Genomic DNA, 18,609 nt, shown 5'->3' with positions numbered 1-18,609 from the left:
ATTGAATGAACGTAGTAAGCAATTAACAAATACCGAAGCTATTATATAGGCACACATAAATGCTCTATTGCTTCCTCCCAGCTGTCATTTGTTTTAGTGTTTGTCTCCCCACCTAGATGGTGAGCTGCTTGAAGGCAAGGATCATGTCCACTAACGCTGCAGTATTTGCCCAGTGCAGTAGAGGTGGTGGGCGCCCAATCAATATTGTCGATTGATTGAGAGAGCCAGTGGCCTCCCACGCCCCTTGGCCTCCAACTGAAGTCACCGGGCAGGCCGACTGGCCTCATAATAATAATAATGATGGCATTTATTAAGCGCTTACTCGGTGCAAGGCACTGTTCTAAGCACTGGGGAGGTTGCAGGGTGATCAGGTTGTCCCACGGGGGGGCTCACATCTTAATCCCCATTTTACAGATGAGGGAACTGAGGCCCAGAGAAGTGAAGTGACTTGACCAAAGTCACCCAGCTGACAGGTGGCGGAGTCGGGATTTGAACCCATGACCCAAGCTAGCTCTTGTCCTCCCTTCAAGGCCCTACTGAGAGCTCACCTACTCCAGGAGCCCTTCCCAGACTGAGCTCCTTCCTTCCTCTCCCCCTCGTCCCCCTCTCCATCCCCCCCATCTTACCTCCTTCCCTTCCCCACAGCACCTGTATATATGTTTGTACGTATTTATTACTCTATTTATTTTACTTGTACATATCTATTCTATTTATTTTATTTTGTTAATATGTTTGGTTTTGTTCTCTGTCTCCCCCTTTTAGACTGTGAGCCCACTGTTGGGTAGGGACTGTCTCTATGTGTTGCCAACTTGTACTTCCCAAGCGCTTAGTACAGTGCTCTGCACACAGTAAGCGCTCAATAAATATGATTGATGATGATGACCCCTGACTCCAAAGCCCGGGCTCTTTCCACTGAGCCAAGCTGCCCCTCTAAGCCTGATCTACCCCTCTCCGTGGGACAGCCTGATCACCTTGTAACCTCCCCAGCGCTTAGTAAGCGCTTAATAAATAGCATTATAATATTATTATAATTTATTTATTTTATGGCGGCATCAGGATTAGAACCCAGATCGGCGCCGGATCCTGCTGAGCGCCACAGACAGAGGCCACGGAGAGCCGGGTCCGGGGGTGGGGGGTGTTGGCGTTTATTGGAGGGCGGCAGGGTGGGCCGAGGGTCCCCCTGGAAGGAGTAGGCGATGATGTCACTTCACTTCTCTGTGCCTCAGTGACCTCATCTGTAAAACGGGGATGAAGACTGTGAGCCCCCTGTGGGACAGCCTGATCACCTTGTAACCTCCCCAGTGCTTAATAAATGGCATGATAATATTATTATTATTTATTTATTTTATGGCGGGGTCAGGATTAGAACCCAGAGAGGCGCTGGATCCCCCAGGCTCTGCCGAGGCCACGGAGAGCCGGGTCTGGGGGTGGGGGGTGTTAGTGTTTATTGGAGGGCGGCGAGGGTCCAGCTGGAAGGAGTAGGCGATGATGTCGCTGCAGCGGAGCAGGGCCTCAGTTACCTCATCTGTAAAACGGGGATGAAGACTGTGAGCCCCCCGTGGGACAGCCTGATCACCTTGTAACCTCCCCAGCGCTTCATAAATGGCATGATAATATTATTATAATTCATTTATTTTATGGCGGCGTCAGGATTAGAACCCAGATCGGCGCCGGATCCCGCCGAGCGCCAGAGACAGAGGCCACGGGGAGCCGGGGGTGGGGGGTGTAGGCGTTTATTGGAGGGCGGCCAGGGTGGGCCGAAGGTCCAGCTGGAAGGAGTAGGCGATGATGTCGCTGCAGCGGAGCAGGGCCTCAGTTACCTCATCTGTAAAACGGGGATGAAGACTGTGAACCCCCCCGTGGGACAGCCTGATCACCTTGTAACCTCCCCAGGGCTTAATAAACGGCATGATAATATTATTATTGTTCATTTATTTTATGGTGGCGTCAGCATTAGAACCCAGATCGGCGTCGGATCCCCCAGGCCCTGCCGAGGCCACGGAGAGCCGGGTCCGGGGGTGGGGGGTGTTGGTGTTTATTGGAGGGCGGCCGAGGGTCCAGCTGGAAGGAGTAGGCGATGATGTCGCTGCAGCGGAGCAGGGCCTCAGTTACCTCATCTGTAAAACGGGGATGAAGACTGTGAGCCCCCCGTGGGACAGCCTGATCACCTTGTAACCTCCCCAGGGCTTAATAAACGGCATGGTAATATTATTATTGTTCATTTATTTTATGGCGGCGTCAGGATTAGAACCCAGATCGGCGGCGGATCCCCCAGGCCCCGCCGAGGCCACGGAGAGCCGGGGGTGGGGGGGTGTTGGCGTTTATTGGGGGGCGGCCGGGGGGGCCGAAGGTCCAGCTGGAAGGAGTAGGCGATGATGTCGCTGCAGCGGAGCAGGGCCTCAGTTACCTCATCTGTAAAACGGGGATGAAGACTGTGAGCCCCCCGTGGGACAGCCTGATCACCTTTTAACCTCCCCAGGGCTTAATAAACGGCATGATAATATTATTATTGTTCATTTATTTTATGGCGGCGTCAGGATGAGAACCCAGAGAGGCGCCGGATCCCCCAGGCCCCGCCGAGGCCACGGAGAGCCGGGGGTGGGGGGGTGTTGGCGTTTATTGGGGGGCGGCCAGGGGGTTCCGAGGGTCCAGCTGGAAGGAGTAGGCGATGATGTCGCTGCAGCGGAGCAGGGCCTCAGTGACCTCATCTGTAAAACGGGGGTGAAGACTGTGAGCCCCCCCGTGGGACAGCCTGATCACCTTTTAACCTCCCCAGGGCTTAATAAACAGCATGATAATATTATTATTGTTCATTTATTTTATGGCGGCGTCAGGATGAGAACCCAGATCGGCGGCGGATCCCCCAGGCCCCGCCGAGGCCACGGAGAGCCGGGGGTGGGGGGGTGTTGGCGTTTATTGGGGGGCGGCCAGGGGGTTCCGAGGGTCCAGCTGGAAGGAGTAGGCGATGATGTCGCTGCAGCGGAGCAGGGCCTCAGTTACCTCATCTGTAAAACGGGGATGAAGACTGTGAACCCCCCCGTGGGACAGCCTGATCACCTTGTAACCTCCCCAGGGCTTAATAAACGGCATGATAATATTATTATTGTTCATTTATTTTATGGCGGCGTCAGGATTAGAACCCAGATCGGCGGCGGATCCCCCCAGGCCCCGCTGAGGCCACGGAGAGCCGGGTCCGGGGGTGAGGTTGGCGTTTATTGGGGGGCGGCCAGAGGGTTCCGAGGGTCCAGCTGGAAGGAGTAGGCGATGATGTCGCTGCAGCGGAGCAGGGCCTCCCGCTGCGTGCCCAGCGGCGTCTGCAGCTCGGACACGTGGAAGTTGGCCACGTCCAGGTCGGAGGCGGCGAAGCGGGCCGACACGAGGACGCGCTCGTGCAGGGCGAAGCGGACCGGGCGGCCGCTCATGCACAGCACGCTGCGGAGGTAGCGCTCCCGCAGCTCGGCCCGCACCTCCTGCTGCTGCCGCCGCTGCCGCCACTCGGGACTCCCCGCCGCCGCCGCCGCCCCCAGGCTCCGGGGGCTGAAGGGGTCGAAGCCGCGGCTGGTCCCGTCCGGCCCCCGGGGCAGGCGCAGCACGGGCACCGGCCTGAGCATGGGGCAGCCTGCGCGGGCCCCGAGGCAGGCGCAGGCCGGGCCGCCCCAAAAACCGCTTCCGGCCGACCCCGGGACGCTTCCGGCGGCGTCGCCTCCGCAACGGTCCGCCCGGACCCACGGCGCCTACAGTTCCGGGACCGAGACCACCCGGAGAGGCGGCGCGGGGGGCGGGGGGGAGGAGCGGAACCTCCCCTTCCGGTGACTGCCGTGACCTCTGACCCGCCCCCACGCGGCTGCCCCGGGCTCCGTGCCTCGGGGGGTGTGTGTGTCATCATCATCAATCGTATTTATTGAGCGCTTACTGTGTGCAGAGCACCGCACTAAGCGCTTGGGAAGTACAAGTTGGCAACATAGAGAGACGGTTGGCAGTGAGCTCGCAGTCTACCCTTGGGCCCCCCGGGTCTCCCTCCCGCACCCCATCAGGCACGGCCGAGGGGGGAGTCCGACCCCCGACCCTAGAGGGCGGTGCCGCGCTCGGCCCCAAGAGGGCGGTACGGAGCGGGGCCCCTAGAGGGCGGTGCGGCGCTGGGCCCCTAGAGGGCGGTGCGGCGCTGGGCCCCTAGAGGGCGGTACGGAGCTGGGCCCCTAGAGGGCGGTGCGGTGCTGGGCCCCTGGAGGGCGGTGCGGTGCTGGGCCCCTGGAGGGCGGTGCGGAGCTGGGCCCTTAGAGGGCGGTGCCGCGCTGGGCTCCTAGAGGACGGTACGGAGCTGGGCCCTTAGAGGGCGGTGCCGCGCTGGGCCACTAGAGGGAGATGCTGCGCTGGGCCCCTAGAGGGCGGTGCCGCGCTGGGCCACTAGAGGGAGATGCTGCGCTGGGCCCCTAGAGGGCGGTGCCGCGCTGGGCCACTAGAGGGAGATGCTGCGCTGGGCCCCTAGCGGGCGGTGCCGCGCTGGGCCACTAGAGGGAGATGCTGCGCTGGGCCCCTAGAGGGCGGTGCCGCGCTGGGCCACTAGAGGGAGATGCTGCGCTGGGCCCCTAGAGGGCGGAGCCGCGCTCGGCCCCTAGAGGGCGGTACGGAGCTGGGCCCTTAGAGGGCGGTGCCGCGCTGGGCCACTAGAGGGAGATGCTGCGCTGGGCCCCTAGAGGGCGGTGCGGCGCTGGGCCCCTAGAGGGCGATGCCGCGCTGGGCCCCTAGAGGGCGGTACGGCACTGGGCCCCTAGAGGGCGGTGCGGCACTGGGCTCCTAGAGGGCGGTGCGGCGCTCGGCCCCTAGAGGGCGATGCCGCGCTGGGCCACTAGAGGGAGATGCTGCGCTGGGCCCCTAGAGGGCGGTGCGGCACTGGGCCCCTAGAGGGCGGTGCGGCACTGGGCTCCTAGAGGGCGGTGCGGCGCTCGGCCCCTAGAGGGCGATGCCGCGCTGGGCCCCTAGAGGGCGGTGCGGAGCTGGGCCCCTAGAGGGCGTTGCGGCTGCGGTGTGGCGTGTCCCCGCCCCCGGCCCCCGGTCCCCGCCCCCGGGGCGTGTCGGGCTCGTCCGGCCCCACGTGCGGCCCCGTCCCGCCCCCGGCCCCCGGCCCCCGCCCCGCCCCGCCCCGCCAGGTGTCCCCGGTCCCTCACCTGCGGCCCCCGCGGCGCCCGGAGCCCCCCGCCGCACCATGTCCCGCCGGAAGCTGGGCAGCTGCCCGCGCCCGCTGCGGGGGCCCGAGCCGGGGCTGGAGGCGAGGGCCGACTCGGAGCCGGAGCCCGACGCCGATCCCGCCCCGCCGGAGCCGGACCTCAGGCCGGAGCCGGAGTCCGGTGAGTCCGGGGGGGAGCGGGGAGCGGCGGCGGCGTTGGCGTCCGGGGCGCTCGGGGCGGCCACGCGGACCCTCCCGCGCCGCCGCCCTCCGCCGCCCTGACCGCCGTCCCTTCCTCCCCGGTTCTCTCTCTCTCTCTCTCTCTCTCTCCTCTGTCTCCGTGCTTGGCGGCCGGTCAGCGGGTCCGTGTCCGTCCGCGGGCGCCGACCTCCTGACGTGCGGCCGCTGCCTGCTGACCCTCCCGTTGCGCCACATCGTGGCCTTCATCGAGCACAAGCGCGGCCGCTGCCGCCGCCCCCCCGGGCCCCGCCAGCCCCGCCACCGGACCGCAGGTGGGTCGGTGGGGAGGCCGGGGGTCCCGGCGGGGGTCCCGGCGGGCGGCGGCCCGGCTCCCTCCCTGCCCGCGCTGGCCCGCGGGCCCCTCGCCAGGCACCGGCCGGGGCCCTGCCCGCGGCCCTGCCCGCCCTGCCCCGGCTGGGCGGCGGCGACCTGCCAGCTGGCCCCGGGCCCAGGCGGACGGCGACGGGGGGGGCGAGTTTCACTTCTCGATCTCTCGCCCGAAATAGTCCCCAGGTGCCGGGGGGGGAGGGAGGGAGGGAGCTTGGGCCGGTCCCCTCCCCGCGTCCCCCTCCCCACGTCCCCCCTCCCCACGTCCCCCTCCCCGCCATTCGCACCCTGCTCCCGCAGGGTCGGTCCCGCCCTCGGCCGTTCGCAGCTCGGTGCCCCCTCGCCCCCCGCCGTTCGCACCTCGTCTCCCGCCCCCTGACAGGCCGGTCCGGCCCGCCCCGTCCCTCCTGGCCGTCTCACTTCCTCCTCCTGCTGCAACCGATCACCGGGGCGCGGGCCGTCCGGTGGATGCTACCCGGAAAGCCCCCGTCCGCACCCTAACCGGGCCGCCCCCATCCCCCAATCAGTCAATCAATCGTATTTATTGAGCGCTTACTGTGTGCAGAGCACTGTACTAAGCGCTTGGCAATACATAGAGACGGTCCTTACCCAACAGTGGGCTCACAGTCTAAAAAGGGGGCCCATGCCTCCATCCTCGCGTGATGGTGTGTCCGTGTCCCCACGTGACGGTGCGTCCGCATCCCCATCCCCGCGTGACGGTGTGTCCGTGTCCGGCAGGCCCGCCGGAGCCCGCGTCCTTCACCTGCAGCAGCTGCGGGGGCTGGTTCGGAGGCGCCTGGGCCCTGCTGCAGCACGTCCAGGAGCGGCACGGCCTCGCCCTCTACCTGAGCACGCCGGGCCCCCGGCTCGACGACCGGGACCCGGAGCCGGGGTCGGGGCCCGTCCGGGGCCCGAGGCGCGGGGGAGGCCGGCGGGCCGGGCCGGGGGCCGGGGGCCCGGCCCACACCTGCGAGTTCTGCGGCAAGGCCTTCCGCTCGCTCAGCAACCTGACGGTGCACCGGCGGTCGCACACCGGGGAGCGGCCCTACCGCTGCCCCCGCTGCCCTTACGCCTGTGCCCAGAGCAGCAAGCTGACCCGCCACCTGCGCACCCACCAGCGCGCCCCCGCCGCGCCCCCGGAGCCCCCTCGCAGCGGGGCGCCCCCCGCCGCGCCCCCGGAACCCGCCGGGGCCGCCGCCACCCCCACCCCGGCCGGGGGCCCCGAGGCGGGCGGCGGACGGGCCCCGTGGGGCGGGGAGGAGCCGGGGTCCCCGGGCGGCCCCCCCGGCGGGGCTGGGGGAGGACCAGGGGGGCGGCGAGGAGGCGGCGGTGGTGGCGGTGGCGGGCCGCTGCCGGGGGCGGGCGGCCGGCCGCAGCGACACGTGCGAGTTCTGCGGCAAGGTCTTCCGCAGCAGCAGCAACCTGACGGTGCACCGGCGGTCGCACACCGGGGAGCGGCCCTACCACTGCCCGCTCTGCCCCTATGCCTGCGCCCAGAGCAGCAAGCTGACCCGCCACCTGCGGACCCACGGCCCCGCCCCGGGCGCCCCGCCCTTCCAGTGTCCGCGCTGCCTCGTGCCCTTCGGCCTGCGGGCCACCCTGGACAAGCACCTCAAGCGGCACCACGGCGAGCCGGGCACCGGAGCCTGACCCGCCCCTGCCCACCCCCAATAAACCTTCCTGCTGTTTGTAGCCAGCTGCCGTGCTCTCTCTCTCCCATGTGGCCGCTGCCCCACAGCCGGACTGACCGGTTTTGGTGTGGGGGGGGTGGAGAGGAGAGAGTGGGGCGCGGGGTGGCGGGGGGGAGCCGCCTGGCTCCACAAACAGCTTCCCCTGCCGCTGCCCCGGGCACGGCCGTGCTGGCAGCGAAAGCGGCCTGCCCGGTTCCGTTGGGGGGCGGGGGCGGGCCGGGCAGGGGCCTGGGCCTGCAGGCCCCCCGGGGGCCAGGGGCAAGAGAGGTGGGGTGGGTTGGGGTGGGGCAACCTCCCGCTACACCCCCCTCCCCCGGTTGATGGACAGGCCAGGCACGGTTAAATAACATTTCCTTTATTTCGCATCCGCGGGACCCCCCCTCCCATCCCCCCGCCCCCCCCCAAACCCTCCCTAGTGTCGGTAATGAGGACTCCGACTCCGGGACCGAGATCGGGATCGGGACCGAGATCGGGACCGAGACCTTCTGCAGAGAGGAAAGAGAGAGAGAGAGCGGGAGAGAATGAGCTGGGGCCACGGAGCGGGGCTGGAGGGGTCAGAGGTCAGGAGATGTGGCAACTGCAGAGCTTACCTGCGAGAGGAGCTGTAGTCGCGGCCTGGGGGGAGAAGGGACAATGTGTCAGTGGCTGGGGGGGAGAGGTGGGGGGTGTCTGCCGAGCTGGCCCTTGGTGGGGGGCATTTGGGACGGGCGCTTGGCACACTCACCGTGGCGTGGGGGAGGGGAGGGGGAGCGGCTGTGCCGGCTGTACTGGCGTTCCCATTCTTCCCGTTCTTTCTCCCGGCGTTCCCGCTCCCTGGGCGGAGGGACACCTCAGTCAGGCTCGGGCACGGGGAGCCAAGCGGGGCAGGGCGGGCCCGTCCCGGCCCACCCGGTCAGAGAGGGAGGGGGAGCGAGCGGGGGGTCTTGTACCCATTTGACAGATGGGTTGACGGAGGCCCAGGCAGGTTTGGCGACACAGGGCAGGGGGACGGGCTGGACTAGAGCCCGGGGCGGGTCCCCGACCGCCAGGCCTTCGCTCTTTCCGCCGGTGGGTCGGGGCGGCCAGAGAAGGGGGTCGGGGCAGGGCCGCTTACTTCATGCGGATCTTGCGGGCCATGGCTCGCAGCTCGTCCTCTCGCTCCTGCGGCAGATGGGGGCTGTGAGGCGGGGACGGTTCCCCGGTCGGGGGCGACCCCCGCCCCCCGCCGGCACCCGCCTCCCCCCGGTCCCGCCTCACCTGCCGCTCGTGCTCTTGCTGTATCATCTTCTCCTGAGCAGCCTTCTTATCCGCCCGGACTACATGGGAGCGTGGTGGGGATGAGAGGGGAGGGGAAGAGAGGCGGAGCGCCGTCAACCCCAACCCCGCTGCCGACCCCCTCCACGCCAGTCCCCAGAGGACAGAGGTCCACGCAGAGGACCTGGGGACTCCGGGTGTGTGCCCGCCGGTACCGATGTTGCCTTGCAATGGGGGGATGCGGGGATTCAGTGTGTCTGCAGGCGTGCTGGGGGGAGAGGAGGACAGGGGCGGAGGCTGCTTGTTGCTGGGGAGTGGGGGCGAAACATACACTGCTTGTTCAGGGCCTTCTGCATTCGCAGCTTCAACTTCTCCTGCGGCGTCAGCTTGGGCTGTGGGGGGAGACGGGCAGTGAGACCCGGCCCCCCCCGCACCCAGACCGCTCCATGTCTGGACCTTGAGGTGGGGGACGGGGTGGGCCCCCTCCGGCCCGAGAGCCCGGCCCCCCCCCGCAGCCCACCGGGGAGGGGAGCGCACACCAACCCGCGCTGTGGCTCGAGGCCTCCCCCGCACCCCGATCCCGCAGACGCCCCGTGGTACCCGGGGCCGTCGGTCCCCCTCCCGCTGCTCCCAACCACCCCCGAAGCCACCGGGGCAGGTGGTGGCCGAGTCCTAGCCCGTGGCGGGTGGGATAGGAGGGGGCGGGAGAGGGGCACGGCCAGTCCGCGTCTCTCAGAGCCCGGGGTCGGTCCGGCTTGGGCCGCCGGGCTGGGCCCGGGGGGGGCGCGGGCGGGCGGGAGTTAGATAGTCAGTCCAAATTCTTACTGACTTTGGCAGCTCCTGTCTCTCTACCGGCAACGGTATCCGCCCTGCCAGGAGCCGGGAAGATGGGAAGAAGGAGGCGGGGGTCAGGGTGGACCGAGGCAGGCTCTGCACCCCCCGCTCCCGACCCTTCCCCATTTTCCCGGGTCGGTCCGACCTCCCTCGGCCCCCTGCCGCCCCGGGTCCATCCTCCCTCTGTCTTCCCGGGGCCGGCCGTCCTCCCGCTCACTTTTTCAGCTTCTCCCCGACGGCTGGGGACGCGGCGGGTCGAGGCAGCTTCTCCCTCGGAGGAGACGGGGAGGGCGAGGGGCTGCGGGGGCTGCGGGAGCTGCGGGAGCTGCGGCTCCAGGGGCTGCGGCTGTGGCTGCGGCTCCACGTGCTGCGGCTGCTGCTGCGGCGGCGCCCGGGCCGGCCCCCGCGACGATGACGCTCCACGGAGCGCGAGCGGCTCCTGGCGGGGCAGAGGACGATGAGGGGGAGGGGCTCCGGGGGGCACCAAGGGTAGGGATGGAGGGGCGGGGGGATCGGGAAATTGGCCGGGGGGGTCCTCCGTCCCGCCCCCGCCCCACCTGGTCCGTCGCCGGGCCCCGTAGGCCGTCCGGCGGCTGCGCTCGGGGGAGCGGGAGAAGCGGCGGCCGTCGCGGGAGCTCCCACCGGAGGGCCGGCGGCCCCGGCTGCGGGAGCGAGAGTGGCGGCGACGGGAGCGGGAGCGGGAGCGGACCAGGCGGCCGGAGCGGTGGTGCCCCGGGGCCAGGCCGCGGCGGGAGCGGGAGCTGGAGCGAGACGATGACGTGGACGAGGCGGAGGAGGGAGAGGGGCTGGAGCGGCGCCTGCAGGAGGTCACGGGGGCGGTCACCGAGGAGGCACCGCCGGGGGGGGCCGGGGGTCGTCGCTGGGGGGGTGCGGTCGGCGGTGGGGTCATTGCCCGGAGCGCCCCCCCCGGCCTCCCGCCCCAGCCCCCAGCGGGCGTTACCGACCGGGTACCCGCGCTACGACCGGGCGCGGAGGCGGCCACGGGCGGGGGGTGGCCGGCGCGGGGTTTCGCGGGCCCCGGGGGCCGACCGGGCCCGGCCCCGCCCGTCCCGGCTGCCGCCGCCGCCGCTGCCGCCGCCGCCGCCTCCTCGTCGCTGCCGCCGAAGCTGGTGATGAAGGTGATGGTCTCCTCGTGGCCCGGCGTGGGCGAGCGGGAGCGGGAGCGCGAGCGGGAGCGCGCCTCGGAACTCGACTCTGACGGGGACCTGGGCGGCGGGAGGCGCGGGGTCAGGTCAGCGTCGGACCCCTGACCCCAGCCCCCCGACCCCAGACTCCCACCATCCCAACTCACCGCTTATAGGGGTCGTAGGTGGGGCTGTCCCGGCGTGCGTAGCTACGAAGAGAAGCGGGGTGGGGTCGGCAAGTAGTGCGGGACAGACCCGGGGGGTGATGCGTGGAAGGAGGCTGAGGTGGTCTGGGCGGGGGCCGGGCCGGGGCTGGGGGCGGTCGTACCTGGGTGGACTGATCTTGCGGCCCTTCAGCCGCTTCTCCCGGAACTCCCTCCTCTGGCGCCGCGATCGCCGGCCCTGTTACCAGAGCCGGTGTGAGGGGGGGTCCCAAACGCCTGCCCTCAATCCCGCCCCGTGCCCCCGGGCCCCACCCTGCACCCCTACGTCCCACCCCGTACGCCCTGACCCCACCCCGCAGCCCGTACAGAGTACATGGCCTTCTCCTCCTCCAGCGCCTTGGCATGCTGGATGGCCTCGGCCTCCTCCTTGTCTTTCCGAAGCATCCTGACCAGTGGAAGGATGGATAGACAGTCAGACTCCAGTCCCACACCCGCAGGCCCGCCACGTGACCCACCTCCTCCATGAAGCTCTCCCAGATCACACCCCGAGTCCATCCATCCTTCCTCCTCTGCCTCCTCCCCTCCTGTGCCCTCGTGTCCGTGGGTCTGGTCCTCCCCCTGGCCAGGTGGGGGCCCGATGGGGGCCCAGGCGCACACACATACATGTATACACACACCCACACCCACACCCAGATACGGGGGCCGACGGGGGTGGTCTCACCGGACAAAATCCCCTTCGGCCAGGCCGTAGCTGGTGGCCTGCTTGTTGAGATCAGCAACCTGCTCTGGGCTCAGCTCATCCACATCCACCTCCACATCTGCAGCACACGGTTCCCCGTAAGCAGGGCTGAGCAGCAGGGTGGGGGTAGGGGAACTGGGGAGGGGCCAGAGAACAGCGGGGGGGAGGCCAGGTCGGGAAGGAGAAGGGCGCGGAGGGGCCGTGACGGACGCACCGATGTCCGGGATGACCTCGTCCTCATCCTCCTCACTCTCCTCCTCCGAGTCGTCGTCGTCGTCGTCCTTGTCGGGCGCCTTCTCCTCCTCGGCCACGGTGCTGTCCTCGTACGTGTACCCGATCGAGGCCTTCTTTTCTGCCAGCCTGGACCGGACGCGGGGGCGGGGGGCCGGGGTTCAGCCTACAGCTCTTGACACCGTCCCGGCCCCGCACCCCAAGGGTGAGCGGCCTGAGCCGAGGGCAGAGGAAGGGGAGGAGCGGCAGAGGGGCCCTCAGGTTAGTGCAGGAGGGTGGGGGGTGCCAAGTGATATGGGTGACACTACCCCCCCACGGCCCCCCACTCACTTCTTCTTGTCGTCATCGCCGGGTCTCTGCAGGCCCCCATACAGCTCATCCATATAGATCTGATACAGGCACTGCTCCTCGGAAACTAGGCCCCCCCAATCCCAGCACGGCACGGTCAGGTCCGGCTCCGACCCCACCCTGCACCACCGCTCGGCAGATGCCTTCCCGGGCCCCGCCCGGCTCCCCCGCCGCCCTCCCCAGTCTGCCCCACCGCCAGGCCCCACTCACTGCCAGCGAAGTCATTCTGCACGAGGCCCCGGTAACGTTCATAGTTGCACTTCCGCTCGTCCGGCTCCTGCTCGGGTGAGCTGAGGAGAACCAGACACTCCGGCGGGGGCCGACTGGGCCGGGGAGGGTGGGATGATGGGGGGGGTGAGGGGCCAGGCGTTCAAACGTGGCCGAGCGGGGGGGAGGGGGCATGCCCGGGGATGGCGGGACCAGGGGATGGGGACACTCACACGGCACTGAGTAGGGGCGGGGTGTACTCGGGGATGTGGTCCAGGTGGGCTCGCACGTCAAACCTGTCGATCATAGTGTTGGTATCCCCCTGCCATGGCATCCTGCAGAGAGAGAACACTCAAGCCGGTCCGTCTCCCCCCCAGCCCCACCGCCACGCCGGGGCCCGCCGCCACCCTCCCCGCCACCCCGGCTCCTCACATGTTGACGGGGCTTTCTGCTGCCAAGGCCACGGCAGAATCCAGGTGCACCTTGCAGGCCTGGCCATGCACCTGCAGGAACTGCGCTGGATCCTTCTTCTGCAGAGACCCCGGGGCCCCCCCCCCCACCCTACCGTCAGCGACAGACCCCACCTCCCTTCACCCTGCCACCCTGCGACAGGCACCACCCCCAGTGACAGATACAAGCTCGCTTCATCCCCAAGTCAGACACCACCACCCCATGCACCCCAACGTCGGTGACAGACGACAGACCCCCCCCCCCGCCCCCGCAACCCGGGGGCGACAGATACAACCTCCCCCCATTCCCAAGTCAGTCACCGCCTCCCCACCCTCCCCTCTGTCAGCGACAGACACCATCTCCCAGTGACAGATTCAGGGAAAATACCTGTTATTTATTTATTTATATGAGCAGGTGTCTCCCCCTCTAGACTGTGAGCTCATTGTGGGTAGGAATGTGTCTGTTAAACTGCCCTCTCTCAAGCATTTAGTACAGTGCTTTGCACACAGTAAGCACTCAATAAATACGACTGAATGAATGAATGAATGAATGAATGCACCCCCTCCCCCCGAGTGACAAGTACAACCTCTCTTTGTCCCCAAATCGGACAGCACATCCCCACCCAGCCAACTATGACAGACCACTTGTCCTCAACACCACCCCCGGCCCCACATCAGCAACGGACACCACCCCTTGAGGGACAGGGACGGGGTCTAATTCCCACCTCTGTTTTTTTCTCAGCGTTCAACAGACTGCACGTTAGGCACTTAATACGTACTATTATTCATTCACTCAGTCGTATTTATTGAGTGCCTTTTAATAATAATGATAATGATGGTATTTGTTAAGCGCCTACTATGCGCAAAGCACTATTCTAAGCACTGGGGGGATACAAGGTGATCAGGTTGTCCCACATGGGGCTCACAGTCTTCATCCCCATTTTACAGATGAGGTAACTGAGGCACAGAGAAGTAAAGTGACTTGCCCAAAGTCACCCAGCCAATAAGTGGCGGAGCCAGGATTAGAACCCACGACCTCTGACTCCCAAACCCGGGTTCTTTCCACTGAGCTTACTGTGTGCAGAGCACTGTCCTGAGTGCTGGGAAAGTACAATTCAGCTACAAGTAGAAATAATCCCTGCCCACAACGGGCTCCCAGTCTACCACCGATTTTGACACCTGTCTCCATGTTTTGTTTTGTTGTCTATCATTCATTCATTCATTCAATCGTATTTATTGAGCGCTTACTGTGTGCAGAGCACTGTACTAAGCGCTTGGGAAGTACAAGTTGGCAACATATAGAGACGGTCCCTACCCAACAGTGGGCTCACAGTCTAGAAGGGGGAGACAGAGAACAAAACAAAACATATTAACAAAATAAAATAAATAGAATAAATATGTACAAACAAAATAAATAAATGGAGTAATAAATACATACAACCCTGTCTCCCCCTTCTAGCCCGTGAGCCCGTTGTTGGGTAGGGACCGTCTCTCTATGTTGCCGACTTGAACTTCCCAAGCGCCTAGTACAGTGTTCTGCACACGGTAAGCGCTCAATAAATACGACTGAATAACAATGATAATAATAATGATGGCATTTACTGAGCGCTTACTATGTATAAAGCACTGTTCTAAGCGCTGGGGAGGTTACAAGGCGATCAGGTTGTCCCCCGTGGGGCTCACAGTCTTCATCCCCATTTTACAGATGAGGCCAAGAGAATCAATCAATTGTATTTATTGAGTGCTTAATGTGTGCAGAGAACTGTACTAAGCGCTTGGGAAGTACAAGTTGGCAACATATAGAGACGGTCCCTACCCAACAGTGGTGGGCTCACAGTCTAGAAGTGAAGTGACTTGCCCCAAGTCAGGTGGCTGACAAGTGGCGGAGCTGGGATTCGAACCCATGACCTCTGCCTCCCAAACCCGGGCTCTTTCCACTGAGCCACGCTGCCAGCACCTGTCAGACTCTGGCCACGGGTCACTTCACCTCTCTGGATCTCGTTTACCCCACCTGGGGTGGGAGGGGGTCAGCGTGGCTCAGTGGAAAGAGCCCGGGCTTTGGAGTCAGAGGTCATAGGTTCGAATCCCGACTCCTTGGGCAAGTCACTTAATCAATCAATCGTATTTATTGAGCGCTTACTGTGTGCAGAGCACCGTACTAAGCGCTTACGAAGTACAAGTTGGCAACATATAGAGACGGTCCCTACCCAACAGTGGGCTCACAGTCTAGAAGGGGGAAGACAGAGAACAAAACCAAACATATTAACAAAATAAAATAGATATGTACAAGTAAACTAAATAAATAGAGAGTAATAAATATGTACAAACACATACATATATACAGGTGCTGTGGGGAAGGGAAGGAGGTAAGACGGGGGGATGGACAGGGGGACGAGGGGGAGAGGAAGGAGGGGGCTCAGTCTGGGAAGGCCTCCTCTTTAACTTAACTTCTCTGTGCCTCAGTTACCTCATCTTCTAGACTGTGAGCCCACTGTTGGGTAGGGACCGTCACTCTATGTTGCCAACTTGTACTTCCCAAGCGCTTAGTCCAGTGCTCTGCACACAGTAAGCGCTCAATAAATACGATTGATTAATTGATTGATTGATCTGTCAAATGGGGGTTAAGACTGGAAGCCCCCCGTGGGACAACCCGATCACCTTGCATCTCCCCCAGCGCTTAGAACAGTGCTTGGCACATAGTAGGCGATTACTAAACGCCGTTATCATGACTAAATCCGTGCCGGCGACCCCCTCCGCGCTTGTGGGTGGGGGCCGGGGCCCCGGGCTCACGCACGATCTTCTCGTAGTACTCGCGCCTCCGCTCCGCACGCTTCTTATAGTCGACCATCATCCCGCGCAGCTTCCGCTCGTGCTTCCGCGCCTCGTGCCACATGGCGCCCCCCGGGCTGCTGCGGGGCACGGACCGTGTCCGGGGCGACCGGGCTCCCCCCCCCCACGCCGGTCCGGCGGGGAGAAAGCGGGGGGAGGGGGGCGGCCCGACTCTCGCCACTCACCGGCCGCGGCGGCCGCCCCCTCCCCGTTGCGCCTCCCTTCCCCTCCGCCCCGCCCCCTGCCGGCCGCCACCGGAACCGGAACCGACCGTCCGACGCCGACGGGCCCAGCGGCGGCCCCTCCCACCTCGACCGGGGGCGGGGCGGGAATGACGTCACTTCCGGACCCTCCCACCCGTCTCGCGCGCGCCTGCGCAGTATCGGCCCTCGCCTCAGGAGGCGGCGCCGAGGGCGTCGTCTCGTGGCTCCCCTTCCTCTCCCCTCAGTCCCTCATTCATTCATTATCACCAGAATCAATCAATCGTCATCATCATCAGTCGTATTGATTGAGCGCTTACTGTGTGCAGAGCACTGTGCTAAGCGCTTGGGAAGTCCAAATTGGCAACATATAGAGACGGTCCCTACCCAACAGCGGGCTCACAGTCTAAAAGGGGGAGACGGAGAACAAAACCAAACACACTGACAAAATAAAATAAATAGAATAGATATGTACAAGTAAAATAAATAGAGTGATAAATATGTACAAACATATATACATCATCATCATCATCAATCGTATTTATTGAGCGCTTACTGTGTGCAGAGCACTGGACTAAGCGCTTGGGAAGTACAAGTTGGCAGCATAGAGAGACGGTCCCTACCCAACAGTGGGCTCACAGTCTAAAAGGGGGAGACAGAGAACAAAACCAAACATACCAACAAAATAAAATAAATAGGGTAGATATGTACAAGTAAAACAGAGTAGTAAATATGTACAACCATATATACATATATACAGGTGCTGTGGGGAAGAGAAGGAGGTAAGATGGGGGGATGGAGAGGGGGACGAGGGGGAGAGGAAGGAAGGGGCTCAGTCTGGGAAGGCCTCCTGGAGGAGGTGAGCTCTCAGTAGGGCCTTGAAGGGAGGAAGAGAGCGAGCTTGGCGGATGGGCAGAGGGATTGGGGGCATTCCAGGCCCGGGGGTCGATGGCGGGACAGGCGAGAACGAGGCCTAACGGTGAGGAGATTAGCGGTAGAGGAGCGGAGGGTGCGGGCTGAGCTGGAGAAGGAGAGAAGGGAGGTGAGGTAGGAGGGGGCGAGGCCATGGACGGTCTTGAAGCCCAGGGTGAGGAGTTTCTGCCTGATGCGCAGATTGATTGGTAGCCACTGGAGATTTTTGAGGAGGGGAGTAACATGCCCACAGCGTTTCTGGACAAAGACTATCCGGGCAGCAGCATGAAGTATGGATTGAAGTGGGGAGAGACACGAGGATGGGAGATCAGAGAGAATGAATGAGATCATTCATTCGTTATCCTCATAATAAATCAATCGATTGCATTTATTGAGCGCTTACCGTGTGGGAAGTACAAATTGGCAACATATAGAGACAGTCCCTACCCAACAGTGGGCTCACAGTCTAGGAGGGGGAAGACAGAGAACGAAACCAAACATACTAACAAAATAAAATAAAATAGATATGTACAAGTAAAATAAATAAAGTGTACAAATACATATACATATATACAGCTGCTGTGGGGAAGGGAAGGAGGTAAGACGGGGGGGATGGAGAGGGGGACGAGGGAGAGAGGAAGGAGGGGGCTCAGTCTGGGAAGGCCTCCTCAACTTCTCTGTGCCTCAGTTACCTCATCTGGAAAATGGGGATTACTCAATCAATCAATCAATCGTATTTATTGAGCGCTTACTGTGTGCAGAGCACTGGACTAAGCGCTTGGGAAGTCCAAGTTGGCAACATAGAAAGACGGTCCCTACCCAACCGTGGGCTCACAGTCTAGAAGGGAAGCGAATTGCCCAAAGTCGCCCAGTTGACAAGTGGCGGAGGCGGGATTCAAACCCATAACCTCTGACTCCAGAGCCCGTGCTCTTTCCACTGAGCCGCACTGCTTCTCTTAGTCCAGTGCTCTGCACACAGTTTTAGACTGTGAGCCCGTTGTTGGGTAGGGCCCGTCTCTATCTGTTGCCGACTTGTATTTCCCAAGCGCTTTGTCCAGTGCTCTGCACACAGTAAGCGCTCAATAAATACAATGGAATGAATGAATGGAGCCCATTGTTGGGTAGGGACCATCTCTATCTGGTGCCGACTTGTCCTTCCCAAGCGCCTGCGGTCACGTGGCTCCCTTTCCTCTCCATTCAGTCCCTCATTCATTCATTATAATAATAATAATGATGATGGCATTTGTTAAGCGCTTACTATGGGCAGAGCACTGTTCTAAGCGCTGGGGGGGGTTTCAGGTTGTCCCCCATGGGGTTCACAGTCTTAATCCCCATTTTACAGATGAGGTCACTGAGGCTCAGAGAAGTTAAGTGACTTGCCCAAGGTCACACGGCAGACAGGTGGTGGAGACGGGATTCAAACCCATGACCTCTGACTCCAAAGCCCGGGCTCTTTCCACTGAGCTACACTGCTCCTCCCACTGAGCCATGCTGCTCCTCATTCATTCATTCCTTTCATAGTATCGATTGAGCGCTTACCGTGTGCAGAGCACTGGACTAAGCGCTTGGGAAATACAAGTCGGCACCAGATAGAGACTGTCCCTACCCAACAACAGGCTCCATTAATTCACTCCGTCATATCTACTGACCGCTTACTGTGTGCAGAGCATTGTACTAAGCGCTTGGGAAGTACAAGTCGGCACCAGATAGAGAGCGTCCCTACCCAACAGCAGACTCCATTCATTCATTCCGTCGTATCTATTGAGCGCTTACCATGTGCAGAGCACTGGACTAAGCGCTTGGGAAATACAAGTCGGCACCAGATCGAGACGGTCCCTACCCAACAACGGGCTCCATTCATTCATTCCATCGTATCTATTGAGCGCTTACTGTGTG

General features: G+C 63.4%; 3 protein-coding genes across 5 annotated transcripts; 1 reads left to right on the top strand and 2 right to left on the bottom strand.

The window, feature by feature from the left end:
* Positions 1–2,777: 2,777 nt before the first annotated feature.
* On the bottom strand, positions 2,778–3,773 carry GEMIN7 (gem nuclear organelle associated protein 7). Of its 2 annotated transcripts, XM_038767327.1 has the most exons (2): positions 3,291–3,773; positions 2,778–2,991 (listed from the first exon to the last, which is right to left on the bottom strand). In XM_038767327.1, exons 1-2 carry the CDS (start codon positions 3,609–3,611, stop codon positions 2,914–2,916), a joined length of 399 nt encoding a protein of 132 aa, XP_038623255.1. In that variant the 5' UTR covers positions 3,612–3,773; the 3' UTR covers positions 2,778–2,913. The 2 variants fall into 2 exon arrangements, with proteins under 2 accessions (XP_038623255.1, XP_038623254.1); XM_038767326.1 differs by lacking the exon at positions 2,778–2,991 and having other exon boundaries at positions 3,096–3,768.
* A 1,187-nt stretch (positions 3,774–4,960) lies between these two features.
* ZNF296 (zinc finger protein 296) lies at positions 4,961–7,409 on the top strand. Its single transcript, XM_038767628.1, has 4 exons — positions 4,961–5,345; positions 5,524–5,676; positions 6,470–6,957; positions 7,040–7,409. Exons 1-4 carry the CDS (start codon positions 4,961–4,963, stop codon positions 7,379–7,381), a joined length of 1,368 nt encoding a protein of 455 aa, XP_038623556.1. The 3' UTR covers positions 7,382–7,409.
* Positions 7,410–7,827: 418 nt separating this feature from the next.
* LOC119945986 (CLK4 associating serine/arginine rich protein) lies at positions 7,828–15,777 on the bottom strand. 2 transcript variants are annotated; one of them, XM_038767324.1, is made up of 20 exons: positions 15,567–15,777; positions 12,756–12,853; positions 12,557–12,658; positions 12,327–12,439; positions 12,099–12,183; positions 11,752–11,897; positions 11,520–11,616; positions 11,165–11,243; positions 10,963–11,036; positions 10,802–10,843; positions 10,455–10,715; positions 10,047–10,307; positions 9,707–9,928; positions 9,485–9,524; positions 8,987–9,047; positions 8,659–8,717; positions 8,516–8,562; positions 8,147–8,235; positions 8,013–8,037; positions 7,828–7,907 (listed from the first exon to the last, which is right to left on the bottom strand). In XM_038767324.1, the coding sequence occupies exons 1-20, from the start codon at positions 15,663–15,665 to the stop codon at positions 7,835–7,837; spliced, it is 2,073 nt and encodes a 690-aa protein (XP_038623252.1). In that variant the 5' UTR covers positions 15,666–15,777; the 3' UTR covers positions 7,828–7,834. The 2 variants fall into 2 exon arrangements, with proteins under 2 accessions (XP_038623252.1, XP_038623253.1); XM_038767325.1 differs by having other exon boundaries at positions 12,327–12,406; positions 15,567–15,776.
* Between the last annotated feature and the right edge of the window lie 2,832 nt (positions 15,778–18,609).

Source organism: Tachyglossus aculeatus, chromosome 26 (genome assembly GCF_015852505.1).
Source record: "Tachyglossus aculeatus isolate mTacAcu1 chromosome 26, mTacAcu1.pri, whole genome shotgun sequence".
Classification (NCBI taxonomy): Eukaryota; Metazoa; Chordata; class Mammalia; order Monotremata; family Tachyglossidae; genus Tachyglossus; species Tachyglossus aculeatus.
Note: the sequence above shows the minus strand (reverse complement) of the source record. Positions and strands in the feature narration are given on the sequence as shown.

What these genes read in the sequence shown, in the direction of transcription:
- GEMIN7 (XM_038767327.1), bottom strand. Translation starts at nt 3,611, where the DNA reads ATGCTCAGGCCGGTGCCCGTGCTGCGCCTGCCCCGGGGGCCGGACGGG. An exon ending in CGCTGGGCACGCAGCGGGAG is followed by an intron (nt 2,992 to 3,290) that starts GCCCTGCTCCGC and finishes GAGGTAACTGAG; the next exon opens with GCCCTGCTCCGCTGCAGCGA.
- ZNF296 (XM_038767628.1), top strand. Translation starts at nt 4,961, where the DNA reads ATGCCGCGCTGGGCCCCTAGAGGGCGGTGCGGAGCTGGGCCCCTAGAG. An exon ending in CAGGCCGGAGCCGGAGTCCG is followed by an intron (nt 5,346 to 5,523) that starts GTGAGTCCGGGG and finishes GCGGCCGGTCAG; the next exon opens with CGGGTCCGTGTCCGTCCGCG. An exon ending in GCCCCGCCACCGGACCGCAG is followed by an intron (nt 5,677 to 6,469) that starts GTGGGTCGGTGG and finishes CGTGTCCGGCAG; the next exon opens with GCCCGCCGGAGCCCGCGTCC.
- LOC119945986 (XM_038767324.1), bottom strand. Translation starts at nt 15,665, where the DNA reads ATGTGGCACGAGGCGCGGAAGCACGAGCGGAAGCTGCGCGGGATGATG. An exon ending in CGAGGTCATCCCGGACATCG is followed by an intron (nt 11,617 to 11,751) that starts GTGCGTCCGTCA and finishes CGTGTGCTGCAG; the next exon opens with ATGTGGAGGTGGATGTGGAT. An exon ending in GCCGAAGGGGATTTTGTCCG is followed by an intron (nt 11,244 to 11,519) that starts GTGAGACCACCC and finishes TCCACTGGTCAG; the next exon opens with GATGCTTCGGAAAGACAAGG.